Raw genomic sequence first — 13,906 nt, forward strand, 5'->3', positions numbered from 1 at the left:
TCTGCATAATTAACAATGGTGTCAATGATTACAAGAAAAAAGTTACTCCACAGGAAGACTTCTTCTGCTTGGTCTGTTTTGTGCCACATTCTCTTCTTGTGACTCCAGAAGAGGTGAGCAGTAAAGTCTGAAGAGTTTCACTCCAAAACCTTTATGAAGGAGTTTCCAGGTTTCACATCTCCAGGCTGATCTTTACAGTGCCTCATATGGGAAACATGTCCTAACAGGTGAGTGAAATGAATGAAGAGGATCTCCCCCTGCAGCTCCTGATCTCTCCTGTCCACAGCAGACAGGCCAGGAAAATGAGTAGAAAAGCCTCTATCTCAAACTCAGGGGCCACATAATAAAGTAAAGGCTCTTGGGATTGATGTGGTGAATGGATGTATCAGTCAGGAACTGCTGAGGCTAAACTGTGAGATTCTTGATGGAACTAGTTTGGAAACAAGCAGAAAAGAAAAATGAATAGAGAATCAGATACTGAATGTTTGAAGCAGGAACATTCTTCTAATGTAAAGAATAATATATGATGTTGTGTTTTACTATGGAGAGTTGTGGGCAATAAATTTAAAAATTAAAGATATGAGAGAGCAGGAACTTAACATTTAATTAGCACGTTAAAATCATCAGTCTGGCTCTGACTAGCCAAGTGACTTTAATGAAGAACTCCTTAATTCATAACTGGGTTATCTTTGGGTAATCTCAATATTATTTTTCTTTTTTTGTTGGTTTGATTTTTGTTTGTTTGTTGTTGCAGGATTCATAGCAAAAATTCTGCGATTTTCTTATATAGTGACAGCATCTAGACACATAGTCTTCTGCCATGAAGCTGCTGTTGAAATTACAGAAACTAAAACTCTTGTGGACTCTGAAACTTCCCAATAGGACTTTCCATGGACATCCCACACTGCTTTCCTCTGATGTATATTCCCAGTATGAGTCCATCAGACAGGGCAAACAGGAAATACCGAAGTATTTTAACTTTGCAAGTGATGTACTGGATAAATGGTCTGAGATTGAAAAGGTAGGTGATCTTCTGTTGTGCCAGTGAAATACTTTAATTTTAAATTTCATTTAGAATAAGCTGGGATTTCTTCTTTATAAAAACAATCAGTTGCCAAATTAAATTTGCATTAGGAAATTATACAAAAGTTCATTGTTTCTTGCTTTATTTATTGTTATTTTGTAGGACCATTAATGCAGAGTAAAAGGCTTAAACTGAAATAGGATCCAGACTAGAACTTAGGTCTGGAAACAATTAGGCTGGTAAACATTTCAAGTTCAGAAAAGGAGAATCTGTTGGGAATAACTGAGCTTGATGAATAGCAAATCTCGATCCTTTAAGGACAAGGAAATAAAAAAACTCATATGCGTGCTGTCAAATACTCAGATCTTCCATAATTTACAGATGTATGTGCATTATTATTTCATGGTCTTTCCGAAGAAAATCTTTTATGTTTAAATTCCTGTGTTTCATAGGCTGGAAAGAGACCATCAAACCCTGCTTTCTGGTGGATAAATGGCGAAGGAGAAGAAGTGAAGTGGAGCTTTGAGGAGCTGGGGTTCCTGTCTCGGAAAGTGGCCAATGTACTGACTAAAGAATGTGGACTGCAGAAGGGAGACAGGCTTATCCTGATCCTACCACGAATTCCAGAATGGTGGCTGGTCAAGGTGGCTTGTATGCGAGCAGGTTAGTGAGGTCAAGTGGTCAGAAGAGAAGATCAAGAATGGATATGGTTTATCAAGGAAAAATAGTGTAATAATCCAGTGAGTGGACTAACTGCCAGGCAGTCCTGAAGGGTTTTCACCAGGGGCCATGGAAGAGGTAGCTCATGCATTGGGCAAGAAGATGCCAGAAGGCAGGGAAGAGCCATGGAAGTCACCAGGCAGATCCATATTTCATTCCTGACAGGAGAGCACAGGCGCCTGCATTAATCTAATCTAACTTTGGCTGGGGAACACCAGGGCAAATCCGTATCAGAGATCAGTTTGGGAGTATTTAATTGCTTAGGTTCTTAGAAAAGAATCAGACATAGAAAAAATGCCAACACAAACTAACTTTACCTGTCTTCCAGGAATTGTCGTAATCCCGGGAACATCCCAATTGTCAGCCAAAGACATACTGTACCGACTCCAGGCATCAAAGGCTGCGTGCATCATCACCACTGGCAAACTGGCTCCTGCAGTGGACTCGGTGGCATCCCAGTGCCAGCTCCTGAAAACCAAGCTAATGGTGTCCAAAGGCAGCAGGGAGGGATGGCTGAACTTCACTGAGCTGTACCAGTGAGTATGACTGAGTGCCACCGCAGTCACGAGGACAAAGCAGAGCTGTTCCCACAAGCACTCATTTTACATCAACTGCAACCATTGAAGTTATAATTACATTCTCCTTTTTACAGAAATCAATCTGCTGACCATTCCTGCATCAAAACAAGGATTCAAGACCCAATGATGATCTTCTTTACCAGTGGAACTACAGGTTCTCCAAAGATGACTCAACATTCCCAGGGCAGTCTTGGTTTCAGACCCCTTTTAAGTGAAAGGTATGAAAGAGTTAAGCCTGGTTGAACATAAAATAATTGAAGCTGCATAGTAGAGCTATTGTAAAAAATTACTGAATAAGAAATACTAGTGTACATCCCCAGACTTTCTCCCTTTGAAATCAGAGTAAAAACTCCATCAGATTGATGGGGACTAGGATCACCTCAGTGTCTCAATCTTCCAATTAATATGTCTTATCCTCTTTCTGGGTATATTTTATTATCCTTTTTTTTTTTTCTCTGTCAGGTACTGGTTGGATTTGACTCCCTCTCAAATTATATGGAACACTGCAGACACAGGATGGATACTAACTTCAATAGCATCTTTTTTTGATCCTTGGGTTTTTGGATCATGCATCTTTATACATAACCTACCACAGACTGACTCAGAAGTTATCCTAAATGTAAGGGAAAAACTCTTGGAAATATATTTATCTGCAGAAAGCATGCCAAAACCAATTCTTGCATCCACAGATTTCATGGGGGTTGTGTTTACAGTAGTGTTTGAGATATTGTATTTGTTGTGTAAAGCCCTACTTTCATTTTTAATGTACACAGAAGGGAACAAACATGCAATCCATTCATACATTTTACTCATAGCTGGTGAGCACATGAACAAAATGCCTGCCATTCACTCTAGTGACTGTGGAAATAGTATCAGAGGGTATTAATGCAGAAATGAAGTGTTTCTGTGCCTGCACCATCCAAGATGAAAGTGAACACCTCCCTGTGATGTAGACAGAGGAGGAACTATTCTGGCCAAGCCCCAAACTGTGGGTCCTGGTGTTAGGTAGATGTGTTAGCACGGGACCTTTCTAATCAAATCTACAATCTCTGCATATTGCACCAACTGCAGAGGGTTCCTCACCCAACATAGGGGACAAATGTACTTCTCCTTTCTGTGTCACCTGCTTACTGAACATTCCAAAGGCAGTTTTTGTCTGAGCTTCACATGTCCTTCTTATTGTTTAACCCTCTAGACTCTCTGCAGATTCCCTATTGATGCCCTGGTCGGTGCTCCAACATTGTTCCGCATGCTGGTGCAAAATGATCTGTCCAAGTATGTAAAAAAATTATTTAGTAATGTTTAATTTACCCTAACTAAACTTAGTCATCTCCTATATCTAACTACTTGACCCAAAATAGGGTAATAATTTAGTTGAAAATATCCTTGACGAGAAATCCTTGACCATCATGCAAAATTTGTTTTGCTGAAGTTTTGATCAGAGAAACTTGATGTTTTCCCTCAGAAGTTTGAGACTTATGCTACTGAACTTATGAGTATGAAACTGAGTCTGTTAAATACTTTGTCATAATTTTTGTCTGCCACATTAATTGTCCAGACTTTGGGAAGGACTTCATCCTAGAAAGTGCATGTCAGCATAACTGTGAGGGAATTCTTTGTTGTGGCAGTTGTACCTCACCCCCTGTTCCAGTTCTCACTGCCGGTCATTGTTCCTTCCTTCCTTCCCACTTGAACTTTCTTGCTTGGCCTGTTGCAAAGGGTCAGCAATCAGGGCCCTGGCTCAGCAGATCAGTATTGGTTTATTTATAATCCCAGCTGACTTCAGCAAAAATTTTATTTTTCACATGTTTAACTCTGACTTCTGCTTATGGAGAGTGTTGAGCACAGAGTGATATCCTTGGATTGGGAGCAGAGGATCAGGGCCCCTCTGATTTCCCCACTTTGTGGCATTAACTCTCCCATGGTGTTCACCCTTGCCTGCTCCTGGTCTCTCCCTCTAGATTTAAGTATTGCCTTTCTTGTTTTTAACTCCCTGTGAAGATACAAATTCATGAGCCTGAAGTACTGCATAAGTGGAGGGGAACCACTCAATCCAGAAGTCATGGAGCAGTGGAAGAGCTACACTGGGCTGGACATCCATGAAGTGTATGGCCAGACTGAAATGGTACATGGTACATGTAGGAACAATAGCCTATTGAATCTCTGGAATTTCTTTTTGCTGTAAGGTTTGTTTTGTAAGAACACAGTCTGTTTCCTCCTTCACATTTTGTGAATGTTTCAGTAATTCCCTTCCCTGGTAGCCTCTGAAAGAACTCCCTCTCATGGCTCTCCTCACAAGAACAGAAACTGCCAGGAACATGAGGGTTTGGGAGGGAATGTGCTGTAATATTTCCACAAATGTCCTTAAGCTAATTCCAAGTAACAGTGTCAGTCAAGAGGGCAGAGTTTGAGTCTAAGGGAAGAAGACTGGTTAGCAGAGGACATGAATTTTTCACAGAGAATGGAACAGGATTATTTCAGGGAGTTCTATGATTTTGCTTATCTGTACCTTACAGCACTAACATATAGGATCCTATGAATCTTAATTCCTTACTTTAGAATTAGTCTAGAAACTACATTTAATGAATTAAGTGTGAATCTAGCAATTTTCTTTTGAAAAGCTTTGGTTTGATTTGGATTTTTTACAGGGAGTAATCTGCTCTGTTTCTAAAGGAATGAAGATTAAACCTGGATCAATGGGGAAAGCAGCTCCCCTTTATGATGTTCAGGTTTGTTGACTGCTCTTTAGATTCTGTCATGGGAGATTTTTTGTTTGGTTGGATTTGTGTTTGGAGTTTGTTTTTCCATTGGACTAAAATAAGAACTGTTTTTCATTCTAGATCATAGACAAAAATGCCAATATCCTGCCTCCAGGACAACAGGGGGAAATTGCTATCAGAAGCAAACCTATAAGGCCACTTGGTTTTTTCTCTGAATATTTAGTAAGAATGTTATTTTATTCCCTACCACCACAACCAATCTCCCCAAAAGCTCTCCAACTGCAGCGGGGTCCTAAAGGATGGACATTTTTCACCATTTTATTATTTATTACCAGAGTAACTTGTTTATTTGAATTGGTGGGTGTTAGAAAAGGAAAGAAAATAATTTAATTTTTAATTTATTTAGGATCAAGTTAATTTTTTCCTAAAGAATAGAAATTATTTTAAACCTATTTCATTGTATCTTATGGCAATATCAGTACATCATTGACCAAAAAATTAAGTGGCAGTGCACTTGTTATGTGTATTATAGCATAATGTATAGCTAATACATGCTCAAAATCTAAACTACTCCTTGTAAACCACTTTAAGGATAACCCTAAGAAAACTGCAGAAAGTGAACGTGGGGATTTTTATGTCACTGGAGACAGAGGGACTGTGGATGAAGAGGGATATTTCCAGTTCATTGGCAGAGATGATGACATCATCATTTCTTCAGGGTTAGTTTGCACACACCCATTCTAAACCTGCCATTGTATATCCTCACATGTTGTGTTGTATATTCTTAACGTGAGCTTCTGGAATCATAATCCTGTAACAGGAATGTATTGACCTCTTGATTTTGGAATACTTGCTGTTATTATCAGCTTTCCACAGACCTGCAGTATCATCTCTGTGATGATACTGGATCCATTTCCCCTGCAGCATCTCGTGTGTTTCAACAAAGAATGAAGACTTCAGTTGGCAAAGGAGGGATGTTTATATAGTTTAATTTTTGACTAAAATTGAAGGAACCTCAATTGGATTCAAAGAGCTTTTGAAACAATTTATATGTTGAAAGGAAAGAACTTGATATTGTATGATGTGATTCCATAATGTGGCACAGGCTGCTGCAGACCCCAGCTACAGGGTGGGATGGAGCTCCAGCCTAAGAGCCCCAAGGAGAGAGGAAAGATGGAGAAGTATCCACAGCCCCAGCAGTCCTCTGCCACGAAGACCACTATGAAATGCTCCTACTTCTAGCCCAGCCCCCTGTCCCATTTTGCCTAAAACTTCTATAGCTGGTTATTGATTTGTTCTGGCTTTGTTTTTTTTTTTTCTTCAACATGAAAATTTTAAAACTTTTGGTACTGTTTTTTCCAGACAAAAAGCAAGAGCCAAACCTCATTTTTATTTCTCCTGACCTAGGTATCGCATTGGGCCATTTGAAGTAGAGAGTGCCCTGATAGAGCACCCAGCTGTGGTAGAAACAGCTGTTGTCAGCAGCCCAGACCCCCTCAGAGGAGAGGTAAGGATGCTGAATGGAGGGGGAAAGCAATGTATTTGTCCAAATATATAATGATATCAAGGAATTTCTACTTTACTGAAAAACTTAAAGCTCTAAGGCAATAATGTCATCTTAGAATCATAGAACTGTTTAGGTTGGAAAATACCTCTGAGATCATTGAGTCCAACCAAGAAGCCAGCACTGTCAGGTCCACAAATACACCATGTGCCTAAGCACCACATCTACTTCCATCATGGATAACCCTAGTGGGGCTGACAAGAAAAATCCCTTCCCATTTACTCTTCTGAGTTTCATTTCATCCCAAGGTCTTCTCTGTGAAGAACACTACTGTGATGTTTACTTTGCCCTTGTTCTTAAGCATTTGTCTGTACATTAAATTGTGATTTATGACTCTTGGTGTAGCCAGAGTTCTACTGCACTTGCCTGAGAATTAGACGTGGGCTGCAGGTGTGGTAAATGCACAATCCTGTGCCAGGATAACAGTGTTTACTGTCCTCAGTGTGAACTTCAGAGAGAAACGAAATGTCCCTTAGCTTCAGACAGAACTCCACAGAGACACACTTCATTCCCCTTTCCTCTTGGCTGCTGCTGAGAAGAAAGGGAAAAGGCTCTTATTTGTATTGAGGGCACAGAAACTGTTCTATAAACTTTCCCTTCTGCACATACACATGCAGAAGCTGGGCACAATCATTTCTTATCCTGTGCTGCTTTCTCTGTTCCTCATGACTGTTGTGACTCTGAGCAGTGCTGCTCACTGGTAACTGCACATCAGCCCCTAAATAAAGATGGCATCAGATCACTTTTGTTAATTCTACCTTACAGGTCGTGAAAGCATTTGTGGTTCTGTCCCGCACCTTTTCATCCACTGACCTGAAGAGCTTAACTCGTGACTTGCAGGACCATGTCAAGAAAACTACTGCTCCATATAAATACCCTAGAAAGGTAAATATTTCTGAGGAGAAACTTGAAAACAGGGCACCCTTCCCTAAATCTCAGGAGAATTACCATTTAGATTTTCATGATTCACTTGAAAGAGACAGCAGTAAAGATTCATCTAGACCACTGGCTCCAGAAGACCTTTCCCAAATAAAACTAGTTTAGATTGTTTTTGATGAATTTGTGTAAAAGTACTTGTTCAAACTTCTCAAAATTTTCTAGGTTTTGTATATCCCAGTCAGATCTCCATGTTCTAAGTCAGACTCACAATCATAATTCTCCATTTTGTATTTAACCTTCAAACAAGCACTTGCCCATGCCTTTAAGGTGGCATATGACTGAATCTAAAGAAGTTTTTATCTACTGATCATCACAACTAATAAACCAACACAAGCCCAAGAGGACACACTTGGTGCTTCCTAGTAACAGCACCACAGGAAAAGATCTGCAGTGCCTTAGCTAACTTGAGCAGAGCTCACAGAACTAAGAACCATTAAAGACCTTGGGGCTGTAACATCCTTTTCTTTCTTCTTTTTGTCATTCATCTCTGACCTCTGATACTGGCATTTGCCCTTCTGCTGTGAGTTTCTGTACTCAGTTTGGCCAGCTGAGAGGCAGCTGTACAGATGTTTGGCCATCCAGGCAGCCACAGAGATGGTGTCACAAGTGGCACAATGTGCTCTTTGGTTTGGTTTGGATTTGAGGCAGGCAGCTCTTACTGATGGGAGCCCTCTCAGTTTTCCACATATGCTTGGAGAGTCTTGGAAAACCAACTCTGTAGAACATGCTGCATTGCCTTCTCTCTTTATTTTATCTAGGTGGAATTTGTCAAAGAGCTGCCAAAGACAGTCACTGGGAAGATCAAGAGGAATGAATTAAGAGACAAAGAGTGGGGACGGATATAGCATTGTTTGGAATTTAACAGAACTACTTCCATTCCATTAGCACTATATACATTTCACTGCTATAGCTGCCAACATTCTGATCTCTTTTTGTTAAGTGCTTGAGCATCAAAAAACTACAGGTAACATCAAGATGTGATATTTGTGCCTGCTTGCTGAGTTTCCAATGTCAGTACCTGACTGAATTGTATTATTCTGGGTGAAAAATAAAATTTTCAATAGAAAACTTCAATAGGTTTTCCCTCTGAGACCTCCTTACCATCCCTCTTTGCAGCCCAGCTTCTATTTGATGTTATTCTTGAGAGACAATAAAAAAGATAATGCCCACATTTGAAAAGGTATTTTATGTCAAATATATTTTGATTCACTATTTCCTGAGAGTTTACCCTGACATCCAAAGCTTATGGAAAGGACATGGTGACTGGTATGGACACTATATGGGTTTCAAAAATGCAGCATTATGAAGAGATTGGAAAAGAACATCTTTTCTGGTGCCATTGGATAGTGGCAGTAAAAGTCCTAAAAATTCATTGTGACTGATGGTGAATTAGCAGTTTTAATGGATAGGTTCAAAATCCACACTTTTGGTGGTAGGATGAGAACCATGTGTAGGTGTCCTTTCTTTTGAAAGTGTCTTGTCTCTTGCAAGCACTAGCCAGGAGTGGAATTCTCAATGCAAGGCTGGAAGTATTCTGAAATAGATATGAACATAAGATCCCGTCTTTTGCTTCAAAAACCCCTCTGAGGTAAATGAAATTGGAATTGAGATTATGTTCAGTATGTGAGAAATAATCATTTAATAGATGATGCTGTTATGCATAATGAGAAATTAGTAAATTGTAGAAAGTAACAGTATGTGCTAATGTTGCACGTATACATATATACAGTGTATAGAAATATATGGGTTTTGTATGCATTTGTTCACATAAAATTGCTATGCTTGCATTAGTAAGAAAGTTAATATTTAGTTTTATATCCTGAAATGCTTAATACATTTCCAGAATGGGTTTGGAACTTGGTCCTTCAGATTTTCTGGATTGTGATTTTTGTGACTTTGCATGAGTTATTTTTGCCAGACCATTGAGCAGGGGAGCATTTTATAAGTGATCTACAACTTCATCTCCTTTCCCTGCAATACCAAAAGTTGGAATAAAGCTTTAATGAAAAACAGAGCAGCCTTTAGATAAGTTTGGGTTTAGTTATTTAAAAGGATTTCAGATTGTTGCTATATAACCAACTTTTCTGCTAATACTTGATCTAGATCTAAATAGTCATCCTGTAAGAATAAAAAATGAACACAATTTATAAATGAAATGTACATAAGCTTATCTGTTTGAAAAGGGTTTGTTATTGAAAAGATCAGTAAGAGAAGGGGTAATTTGCCAAGTTTGGCCATCACACTCAAGTGTTAGATTTCAGATTCAGAACTCACCATCACTGTCTGAGCTTCCATCAGCTATGGCAGAGCAACAGAGCTCAGCAGCTGCTAATTTGTCAAGGGGTTCCTTTACAGTCCTTAAAATCCAAAATAAAGTTATCTTCAAACACAATCTCACAGGCTTCTAGTGAGTGTAGAAAATTAAACCCCCCATGGGAGCAAGTGGTTTGTTTAATGTGATTCTACCAGAAGAAAAGTGAACAAAATAAGGTTGTTCTCAAACCTGGCTGTAGCAGGGTTTTAAACTTCTGTTTTCTTGTATTACAGCTTTGTTCTGAGACTAATTTTTTTCTCCTTCAGTCAGTCAGAACAGAAGGAAAACAAGTTGGATATTTTAAATGTAATGTTGTATTTTAAATGTAATCCATTTTTGGACAGAAAAACAAGAAATTGGATTAGATCTTTAAGTGCAAACAAAAAAATGCTGAAAAATGTGATCTGCTCACAATTTCAGCATCTGATTCTTTTTAAGGGCATTCAGATTTCAAATGTGAGTACTTTTTGGAAAAGTAATCCACTTTGAAGTGAAGCAATCAGATTTTTAAAGTAATCCATTTATTCCATGTAAGCAATAAATTTTTAAATCTATCTAATTAATAATCTAATTATTAACTTTGAAAGTAATTGATGGTAAAGCAAATTTAGAAGTGTAATCCTGAAACATGTTCCTAGGTTTTTGTATTGGTCTGTGCTGGGCTTTAAACAGACCTGGCTAGATTTTTCCCTGAGCCCTGGTAGTGGCACAAATCGTTCATTCCAGCAGGAAAGGGCTTGTTCAGGTTTCCTCTCTGCTGCAGCACAGCCTGCTCAGTCTGCACATCGGGTCAGACAGACTTTCCAACATGTTCTTGCAGTTCTGCAATGATAACCTGAACCTGACCAGGAAAAAAGGAAGAAACAAACTGGTGAATCAAAGCATTTCTGTTTGATGTGTGGGCAGGAGCCTTTGCTCTGTCGCACTGCCCAGGGTTTCAATCAAATACACAAAGCTCCTCAAGGCCGTGCTCAGTTTCAGAGGTGTGTGTTTGTCCTGTACTACTTGAGGAATTACTGAGTCAACCAATTGATATTCCTTGTTTCTCTAAACCAGAACTTACTCTCTTTGCTGGGCACTGGGAGTGATGTGCTGTCTGCCAGCTAAATCCTAAAATGAGCCTGAAACTTTTAAATTTGCAGGCTTGCCACAGAAAAGGAGAACAGTTTGTAATGAAACTGTGAAGTCGTGTTGTTTTTCTCTGTGCAGACAAGTTGGGGTTTGTTCAGGAGCTATCAATGATCTCTGGGAACATTCATAGGAAGAGACTGACAAACACAGAGTGGTGCTCTTTGCTGCTGAGCTCCTCACCAGAACATGCTCATCCTGGACTTTTGTGTATTGCATTTTGTGTATTCCATCCTGATTCCTGTCAGTCTTCAGAGGACAGCCTTCTGAATAAGGGTGGAAGATACACATTGCTGCTCTGCTGCTTTGAAATATTTCTAAAGCAATACATTCTCTATAACTTTAAATGTACATGGGAGAAAAGGTTTCTGAAAATAGTGATAGAAGAGGGAAAAATTGATTAGTCCATATTTTTTGTATCTGCAGTGCTTTTACTGAAAGCCACGATATGTGTAACTCTGTGCCAATTATTTTGTGAGGATGTTTTTTAATATTGTTGGTGATCAGACTTCCAGGTCTAGCCAGTACTGGGTTGCATAGAGTTTCAGGATTAAATATAATCAAGGATTTCCTGGGCTGAGGTGTCAGTTCAGACTGTGAGATATTTCCATAAGAGTCAAACTGTTCCAAGGTTATGGGAAGAGCAGAGGTTTAGATCATCCCTGCTAGGTCACATCTCACATTTCTTGTTACCTCTCTGTAGCCCTTGCACTTCACACCATGCTGCTACAGCACTTGATTCAGAAGTTATAAGCAGTAGCTGAACTCTATGGCAAAGGCTGTATTGAGCATAAAAACACCTGTGAACCAGAAAAAAACAAAACCAAAAAGCAGCAGAGTGTTACTTATCTCAGATTTTCCTGGTTGTGCTGTAAACCCCCTATGCACTACCCATAAACATATCTGCTGGTAGCAGGAGCCTGGAAAACCAGCAAATGTGCTGTGTAGTAAAACTGTTCACATGACCTTTCAGGACAACTAATTGTTATCAAGGGGCTAATAAACACAAGTCCCAGGCTTGTGCCAGGAGGGTTCTGCAGGTGGATCTCACCTCCTTCACACCCTCAAGCTCTGAAATGGATATTCCTTTGATTTCCAGCTACCAAGTTCATTACTGTCTGAGGTCAGAAATAGAAAACAAATGCAAAAAATGCTGTGTCCATTACATTAATCTTAATGGAGCTGAACTTGCACTACTGAAACAGAGGATAGTTGAGACTTTATCTCTTTAGGGGCAGAAATGGAAAAGGAGATGAAATTAAATGGAGCTCTAATCTCAGAGTGGTGGCAGCTGAGCATGGCTTGTACTCAAACAGGTGAACTGGGTAATTCCTAGTGGTCTGTAGATTGTTTATTACCTTCTATGCCAGAAGTTAATTCACTTAACAATTATATTTCTTATTTGACTTCCTTGCTTGAACAATCAAAGGGGGGACTGGGGTAGTCTCTAACAACTGATGTAATTACCTTCATCATTTTTCTTTCATTTTCTTGGGTTAAATCAGTTTAACTGTGACAGACTCAAAGCTGCCAGTGTTTTCTGCCTCAAAGTTTTGCATCCTACTTTCACTGTGCCTGTAGCAAAGGAGCTATTTTGTACCTCAAGTCTGCACATCTCTATTCAAGTTCAGATGTGTGAGACATGTTTTAGCACATTCTCATTTCTGGATTGAATGGTGCTGGTAGTCAATAAATCTGGAAAAGCTGTGAAGTGATCAGGACTGAAAGGGAAAAATACCTAAATACATTTCCAATTTTATTGCACTTTCAGGTTGTTATCATCATCCCAGGGACAACACAACTGGCAGCACCTGACATCTGCTATCACTTGCTGGCTTTAAAGGCCAGGTGTGTTATTGTAATCCATGCTCTTGCTCCTGTGGTGGACTTGGCTGCATCCAGGTGCCAGTCTCTGAAAACAAAGCTGATGGTGTCTGAAAGCAGCAGGGCTGAGGGGCTGAACTTCAGCCATTTGCTCAAGTAAGTGCCTTCTACCTAAACCCTGTTAGAGTTATCTCCAGAGGAAATTTCCTCATGTTTTAACACCCTTGTACACCTGTATCTCATTAATATTGAGATACCTCTAAGGGGGCAGGAAAAGAGGCAATTTAGTCCCTTTTTTAAATAGAGAAGCAATATTAGAGAACAGCCAAACTGCTAATTATAAAATAAATAGCCTTATGATGCCTAGATTTGTAATAGAAGACCATAAAACACAGAAAAGCAGGCAGGAATGACTTCTATTGACAGCTGTGGCATATTTACTCTCTAAAAGACAAATATTCTATAACAAATATTCCATATTCCTAAAACTTGATGATAATAAGGCTACTGTGAATAGCTTTTCACTATAAAAGGCTAAAAAGGGTACTAAAAAAGGAACTTAATGCCTTTAGGCAGATGCATTAGACAGATCACTGGCAGCCTGCCTACCTGGCAGGATAACTGCCCTGACCTCCCTGCTGAGTGCTGAGCTGGCCAGGGGGCTCTGGGGCTCTGCAGTGGGAGCTCCCAGGCAGCAGGAGCCACCAGCCAGCCTCAAGACACAGCTGGGCTGGGAGGCAGACTGCCCACACAGAACCCTGCAGGAGTGGGCAGTGCTTGCAGGCCAAGCCAACCAACAGCAGTCCTGGCAGAGCCTTTTTTGTCAGATTTTGTACATGCCACACCACAGTTTGATCCAAGAGCAGTCTTAAATGTAAGAACACCATGCCCACAATGAACAGTTACTCATATTTCATGTTGTTTTCCAGGCAGGCCACATAACTAAGCCTCTTAGGTTTAGAGGATTAGCTGTTTTAAGATGGCATAACCACAGGGTGATTGTTCTTTGAATAGGAATATAATACAGGAAGGATTTTGCAGCATGATTCTTTTGGGCACAGGATATTACCAGCTGCTTCCAATCAGTGGGAGTTA

At 39.8% G+C, this 13,906-nt stretch overlaps 1 protein-coding gene across 1 annotated transcript; it reads left to right on the top strand.

The window, feature by feature from the left end:
- Window positions 1-666: 666 nt before the first annotated feature.
- LOC132335191 (acyl-coenzyme A synthetase ACSM4, mitochondrial-like) lies at window positions 667-8,724 on the top strand. Its single transcript, XM_059861481.1, has 13 exons — window positions 667-1,021; window positions 1,477-1,687; window positions 2,073-2,280; window positions 2,397-2,540; window positions 2,785-2,941; window positions 3,518-3,597; window positions 4,324-4,447; window positions 4,971-5,051; window positions 5,163-5,264; window positions 5,634-5,761; window positions 6,450-6,549; window positions 7,372-7,491; window positions 8,304-8,724. The coding sequence occupies exons 1-13, from the start codon at window positions 821-823 to the stop codon at window positions 8,388-8,390; spliced, it is 1,743 nt and encodes a 580-aa protein (XP_059717464.1). The 5' UTR covers window positions 667-820; the 3' UTR covers window positions 8,391-8,724.
- The last annotated feature ends 5,182 nt before the right edge of the window (window positions 8,725-13,906 follow it).

The sequence above is a fragment of the Haemorhous mexicanus genome, chromosome 17, assembly GCF_027477595.1.
Source record: "Haemorhous mexicanus isolate bHaeMex1 chromosome 17, bHaeMex1.pri, whole genome shotgun sequence".
Lineage (NCBI taxonomy): Eukaryota > Metazoa > Chordata > Aves > Passeriformes > Fringillidae > Haemorhous > Haemorhous mexicanus.